Raw genomic sequence first — 7,466 nt, 5'->3', positions numbered from 1 at the left:
TTCACAAATCTCTCATAGTGTTCATTTTGAAAAATCTTTTATAAAGGGTAACACCAGTAATTAAATTTCTTCAGTATCGTCAACATATCCTATGAAAATAACCAAAAACCAAACATTTTTCTGTCCAATTCTCAGTACTTTTCGACATTTTCCTACCCCGTGTAGTGTTCAACCAGGAAACCAGCGTGCAACTTTAAGTAAATAGTCATTAAATATATCCCCAAAAGACATATTTTCATTTTCAGAAAGTGCAGCTATGGGGACTATTTTATACTTTTTTGGACAACAGTGGAGTTCTATGACTTCCGTTATATTGGCTAGATGGACAGTAAATGTTCGTAGGATAAATTCGTTGAGAGTTGGACAGAAACAAAGGTTTTGGTTTTTTCATAGGATGTGTTGGAAAAATTCAAATTACTGTTATTCTTTAAGTACACTAAGTTAATGCAAGGTGACTGTTGGGTAGATTAGGTCTAAATAATACTCTAAAAACTGTAATGTAACTTCTCCTTTGAAGTATTTAGGCCCTCACAATTCATGAAATTATTAATGCCAGCATGCATACTGTACATTAGTCATTTGTACTTTATAGACTGTCCTTTATAGAGGAGAGTCATCTTATATAATTTTGCTGTGTTAAAACATCTGATTTCAGCTGGTATAGCCAGCTAAGCCAGTGCTGCTGTGAGGTCCAAGTGGTCTTCCATCTGGACCTTCTCCAGTTGGGAATGGTCAGTTCATTGCACCGACTTGGCTAAAAAATAAACAGCTTAATTGGTGACCTTCAGCTCTGGTGGTGGTGAAAACCTGTCAGTGGGAGTGAACAACAAAGTCAATTGGCCATCACCATTTTTTCGTCTCTTAAACTCTGAACTCAGCAAGCTTGAACAGTGCCCAGCGAACAGATCTGCAGAGCCCGCTCAGCCACTAGCTGCCTGTCCCACTGTTACCGGCTGAAGACAACCTCATGAAATGGTACATGGTAGATGTGAATGGGCAAGGAAGGTGTGCGATTGACTACACATGCAAGGTCAAGGTTAAAGTAGCTCTTTACTCCTTGTGCCATACTCAAGACCTCTCTGGAAGGCGAACCTGGCCAGCTGGTATCCTGATACGCCCTGGCATTGTGGAGTTGGAGCAAGGGCACGGAGTGCTGAACAGAGCCCATTGTGCACCAAAGAGAAGGAGTCGTCTGGAAGAAGGTTTGGGTTACCTGGAGGGAGATCTGTATTGTGGAACAGAAGAGAGCAGTGCTGGGCAAGGCCAACTGTTGGGCCAGAGGGGTTAGCCACTGGAAATCAGGGGTTACAAACTGGGGATTGGATGGCTTCCAGTCTGAACCTACCTGAATGGAAGCCCAGGACCTCTCTTTGAAAGGTCAAGATTGATGGGACCACAGCACAGAGTAAGCTGGATATATGTGTCATTATCTCATAGGATCTCTCCATTGGCCATTGAGGCGATTTGGTTTCTCATGCTTAGAACAGGTAAGTGGGTTAGTAAGAATTCGGCCAACAGAGAAATTCTTAACACCAAAAATAATGTTGACGCCTTTTATTTTTTCAGAAATTAAGAACTTACTGACTGCAGACAGATGCCCACGAATCATCTTGTGAGGTCATAGAGGTAGTAATGGTATACGTATTGCTGTGGTCCTTGTGGGGGGGTGGTGGGGTCACTGAATCCAGGGGTAATAAAAAAATAAAAGACCTTGCAGTCCTATCATGTAATTTCAATAAAATAACTTTAAAAAATTGTTTACAATCTTAAGTCCAATGTGCTGATCAATATTATAATCAAATTCCAGGTCTATATGTGTTGCCAACAGCACAATTCCATACTCTCACTTGGCTATTTAGGCGGGCTGAGTCACTGCAGCCTTATCCTCTCACCATTGTGTCTTTCCTGTAAAGCTAACGGGGCCTAGTGTGTCAGCAGTGTGAGAAACGGGTGTCTATTGATCCATCACCCCCCATCTCCCATGTCTTCTCCATCAAGGCACGTCCCTGGCACTGATCCAACATAGGATGAGCTGGTTCGGAGAAGCAAGCCTTTTGGGACCTTGTTTTTTTTTCTCCCTCTCTTTTAGAGTTAGTATGTGGTATTTGTGAATTTGCAAAACAAGGAGTTGCAGGTGTAAAAGAATCCGTCATTAATAGGACTCTTGGTCAATAGAAGACCAGTGCTAGTCTTCAGTCCCACTGCCTTTCACACATCCTGCTCTCCTGGGCTCCTGTTACCACCACTATCCTTCCCACAAAGGCCTGTCTGACTCTCATCTCTTACCAGCCTTTATCAGCTGGGATTCACCTGTGATTTCCCCCCTGAAGATTGATGTAATCTTGCCGGAATCTATGGTAATGAGCTCCTGTTTTTTTTTTTTTTTTGTGCGTGTTGCAAATGAGACCGTCTTAATTAGAGGGGGAAATGGCAAGAAAGGACACACAGTGTGTTCCAGGTGACTCATGTTAATTCTGTAACTCGATCTTTTTTTAAAAAAAGAAGCCAGTTTTGCTTTTTTATGGCCCCAGAGTGAGTGTGGCTCTGTGCTTTTTGCTCATAAGGCAAGATTTCGCAATAAAGACCATGCCCTACTGGGAGCGTAGTTGGGGGAATTAGGTTTAAATCCAACAGGCTGACATTTCTTTCAGAAATCCTCTTTGTTCAAACAGTTTTACCTTCCGTGCTTGGAAGAAAATAAGGTCTGGTTTCAACGCAGCGTAATGTCCCTCCTCTCTCTCTCTCTCTCTCTCTCTCTCACTCTTGATACACACTCAACTTACCCCACTCACCCACCCCTGTCTACTGCCCCCCCCCCCCAAAAAAAAAACTGATCTCAGATTAAGTTAAACACTATCCCCATGAAAAAAGGAGCACCACTCCACAGGAACACATCCCAGCTCTGCAACAGGCTTCACTCTCTCGCCTTCGTTTCTCTTCCTCTTTCTGGGACTTCTTTCTCCTCCCTTTGAAATCCACCAGTCAGCCTCAGGCTGGGATTCATTCCTAGGTTTATTTTTTGGCTTCTGCGTTTGCCGGTTAATCCGAAGGAAGTGGACGAACAGCATCTCCGCGCTCGGGCTCTGGCTGCCCTTTCTCCACCCCTCCTCATCCTCCCCCAGTCCACCTCTGCTCTTTTAAGCCTGTGGATGTTACCCACTTTAATGGGAGCGGGGTCAGTGGTACTGGGGACCTGGTGACAGGGAGCGGTTCGCGCATTTGTCCTCATAAGCAGGTAAGTTAAGCCACTCGCTCTCTGTAAGCACACCTGCTCCTTCCAACATCCATTTGCGTTGGCATTTGCGTCGGTGTAGTTCTGCTTCGACTACTGTGATGTTGCGTGTAGCATAGCAATGTAGCTCTTTACTGAACAGTATCGCAGGATTTTGTGTATCGTATGTCCTGAGATAATTACACACAATGGAGAATGTTTCATTTAAAAGTACCCTTGGTGTGAATATTTTTCTTATGAAAACAGGGTAGCTGTTAGGGCACCACCATTTCTGGAGCACATGCACTTCCTGGGGTCATTGATCTAAATGACCAGGTGAAAATCAGTTTTGTAACCTAGATAATGGAATCAAAAATATGAAATTATATTTTGTGCCCATGAGATTTAACAGTGCATCTACATGAAATTTAATAATCCTCACTTATAATTATTATAGAAATAATCGTTAATAAAAATTTCTTATTCATTATCAAGAGTCAATCCCTACCCCCAAAATACTACTACTGGATTATAACATCACATGTATCAAGTATAGCAACAGTGAGAATTAAGCACTCACTGTTTTGGTGTGGTCAGATATAATTCATTTTCAGTTTGGATTCTTTACATTATCTAAGGTTGTTTGACATGATTTCAGATGTAAAACAAAATGGCTCACTGGGAGATACTATCCTTTTATTCATTTTATATAACTTAAATTTCAAATATTTCAAATATATTAGTTTAACATAGTTTGACAGTACACAATTATCCCTTCTAGACGATATACTTGATGAATTTAAATTGAGAGAAAAGTTTTTTCTGGCAAATTGTAAACATAATGTTGACTTATTAGCTAAAATAAACGGAGACATCTATTAGACTTCCAATCGAAGAAGGAAAGTGTATAAATCATTGTACAATTTTTTGTACAATGAAGAGCTATAGGTAGTTCTTACATATATGCAATTCTCAAAATTTAGAATGTTAAACTGCACTGAAAATATATAAGTATTTATTAAACAATTGTCCATTAACATATTCAATTAAATGTTTGCAGAAAGTATCCACCTGATGTTCATGGTATATTATTTCATTAAGTGATATTCTGAAAGTAAATCCACTGTATATTTTGGTCAATACATGATACAGTTTTGAATATCATGTATTGAAATAAATAATAAATAAATAAAAAATAAATACTTATGAATACTGTAAATAAAAGAGCTATTGAGCTCGGCCCATCAATGCTCAAATTATATCAATTTCCAGAAGAGATGTAAAAAAAATATTTTGCAGACATAATGGAAGAAAAAGCCTTGAAATTAAGGAATAGAAGGATCAAGATTACATATCAGTGTGTTTACCATTGCCATAAATCTTAGGGTTTATAGTTTAAAACTTCAAGCTACCATCATATCACTGTCAGTCATATCACTATGTTGTGCAGTTCCTGTGCATTTAACAAATATCTTATGAGCAGTTGAAAAGTATTGCATGAGCTAAATTCTGTAGCACAGGAATCAAACTCCAGTCCTGGAGGGCCACAGGGTCTGCTGGTTTTCACAGTGTTTTTGGCATCAGTGGTTCATTTAGGTCACTGATTGGCTAAAAAACACACACACCTTGTTCTTAAATCCTTAATTGGTAGCTGATTGAAAGGAAAACCCACAGACACCTCGACCCCCTTGGGATTTCGTTTGACACGCTTGGTCTACAGCAGTGGTTCTCAACTCGGGCCAGAAAGGGCCGGTGTGGGTGCAGGCTTTTGTTCCAACCAAGCAGTTACACACCTGATTCTACTAATCAACCTTTGGAGTCTTTACTAAGGACCTTGATTAGTAGAATCAGGTGTGTAACTTTCTGGCCCGAGTTGAGAACCACTTGTCTACAGTATTCTCAGTCATCATGATCAGTGTTGTCAAGTAAACCAGTCAATAGTTTGCTAAAGCTGTTAATGAAAGAATCAACCAAAAAGACATAGAAATTTAAACTGCAATGTTGAAACTGATCGGCAAAAATATCATCTGTGAATCCTGGATCCGCTTTATGGAATCCAGCGTCAGGATGAGGCGTCCGTGCCAGAAGTCATGCAGCTAAGACCTCAGCAATTTTAGACCGCTTAATTTAAGCCATTAGTGTCAGCTGTTTATGTAGTCCTCTATAGCTAACAAGGCATGGCACGCAAACAAATGGGGTAATGAAGTCTCGATCTGCCCCGAAGCCTCATTCAAGGAGACACGGAGACACGGAGCGAGCCAGTGTTGCTGGCAGAGCTCGGGCCACACTGTGGTCCACTCACACAGGACTTCTGTAGAAAGCGATCCCGCCGCATTGTTCCTCCGTGGATAATGGGGCCTTTTCAGGGCTCGGCTAACGGCCCCGGTGATAAGAAAGGGAAAGCCCACGGGAGGCTTGGGAGACTGCTCTTTAAGGAGGGGAGTTAATGTACCGTCAGACCGCTCTCTGCTTTCTCCCACTTCTGTTTTGTGACGTCGTCTGCGTACGTTCACACCGCCTCGTTTGCAAAGGACCGTCAAGTTGGGCTCCTTGAACTACCCTGAGACCTTCCACCAGATATTTCCACTAACTGTGACTAGATGAAACTGGCAATACATATATACATCTCTGGCTCTAAAATATGGACATACCAGGGTTTCATCTTTGCATTAAAGATACATAAACATGGATAAAGGAAGACTGAATCCACCTAAAAATTCTCGTTACAATTAAGTCAGGAACTGACAAGTGTCTTTTAAGCTTGGGAATCAAATTGAACTTCCTACCATAAAAATGTCCCTGGAAAAAAATAATGAACTAATTTCTAAGAAAGAAACATGGGATATATGAATGTAGGTCAACTTTAAAAGGGTGATGTTTCAAGTCACAGAGACGATTAAAATCATGGAATCCCATTCAGTAGAAGAGCAAGTAACACAGAGAAGAGTGAAGGTTGTGTTTTTAATTCAACCTAGAAATTACCTGTTGTATCTTTTACTGTGCCAGCTGATATTTAATATGGTGACCACCCTGTATGTTTGGTCAGTAGCAGTTTAAATGGATGTACACCAACAAATCTGTAATAAATGATTAATTACATCATTATACATGATTTCACATGTCTTGTTGAAGGTTTGTTCACATAAATAAATGTTCATAAAGCTGCTATTCAGGACCTTCATGACTACAGTGAGAAAACTCCACGATAATAAGTGGTTGCAATGTGAACACTTGCTACAGAAGTATATATAACCCATAGAAACATTTTATTGTATGTAAACTTGTGTGCAATTTATCAGTCCTGGCCTGCTAATATTTATTAATACGTATTAACGTTGCACTAAAGATACACACTTTATTATTTACTACTAATGCACGTATTCATTGACAATGAATTGGAATGTATTATTCAGTTATTAATGCTTTATTATCCATTAATGATTGCAGCAAAATCTACAAGTGTTAGTACCATTTGGTCTGCTACAAGTCAATTTTTCCTCTTTCTTTGGATAATCAGGATGGTCAAACCAAGCATTCGTCTTGTTCTCATCCACCTTGTCTACATCCTGGCTCCCAAAGGAGGTGAGATGGCTCACCTGATACCTGACATGTTCCCTGTCTGCTCTGTTCAATCCATAAAGGGCCGGAGACATGTGTCCTGCCTATTCTTCAGGATCCCTGTGAAATCCAAGTCAAAGGAAATCACAACTGCTATATTAAAACTCATAGGAAACTATTGAAAAACAGAACTGGAAAAGCATACAATACAGACATAAGAAACCTCCCCATCTTACATTCGTCAATAAGACGACGCCATTAACACCGTTGGTTTAATCATCAGGTTAAAGCGTCACCAGCTCAAAAGTATCAGATAACAGATATCAGATAACGTATCTATTTGACTGATCTGTAGAATCATGACCAAAATTTTCCCAAGTAACAATAAGCCTCTATATGTCTTCTCTCTGTGCAGCCCTTTCTCAGGATATCCTGTACCCCTTTGGACAGGCCTATAGGGACGCTGAGACCCCCAAAATGGACGATGGCAGTTCTACAGAGCTGTTCCTACTCATACCCTTTGTCTTCTTCAATGTCCCCCATCGTTCCATTTATGTAAGTAACTACCTCCACACTATCAAGACCAATTAGTAACACTACATAGCAGTACCAGCCTCCAAATTGTGTAGTTACACAGTAAGAAGTTTTGTATGGTCGTCAATGTTACCTGTTGCTGGTTGTCAATGCAATAAATATG

General features: G+C 40.4%; 1 protein-coding gene across 2 annotated transcripts in view; it reads left to right on the top strand.

Moving 5' to 3' along the window:
• Positions 1-55: 55 nt before the first annotated feature.
• Positions 56-7,466, top strand: part of tecta (tectorin alpha) — a 33,447-nt gene continuing 26,036 nt past the window's right edge. The window contains exons 1-4 of one of the 2 annotated variants that reach the window (XM_035434078.1): positions 56-1,626; positions 2,841-3,235; positions 6,729-6,793; positions 7,185-7,324. In XM_035434078.1, coding sequence (XP_035289969.1) covers positions 6,730-6,793; positions 7,185-7,324 — 204 coding nt within the window. In that variant the 5' untranslated portion in view covers positions 56-1,626; positions 2,841-3,235; position 6,729. Of the gene's footprint in view, positions 1,627-2,840; positions 3,236-6,679; positions 6,794-7,184; positions 7,325-7,466 lie in introns of those variants that run through there. The other variant, XM_035434079.1, reaches the window with a different exon arrangement.

This window comes from Anguilla anguilla, chromosome 9 (genome assembly GCF_013347855.1).
Source record: "Anguilla anguilla isolate fAngAng1 chromosome 9, fAngAng1.pri, whole genome shotgun sequence".
In the NCBI taxonomy this organism is placed as follows: Eukaryota; Metazoa; Chordata; class Actinopteri; order Anguilliformes; family Anguillidae; genus Anguilla; species Anguilla anguilla.
The sequence above is the reverse complement of the archived record's forward strand: the minus strand, read 5'-3'. Positions and strand labels throughout refer to the sequence as shown.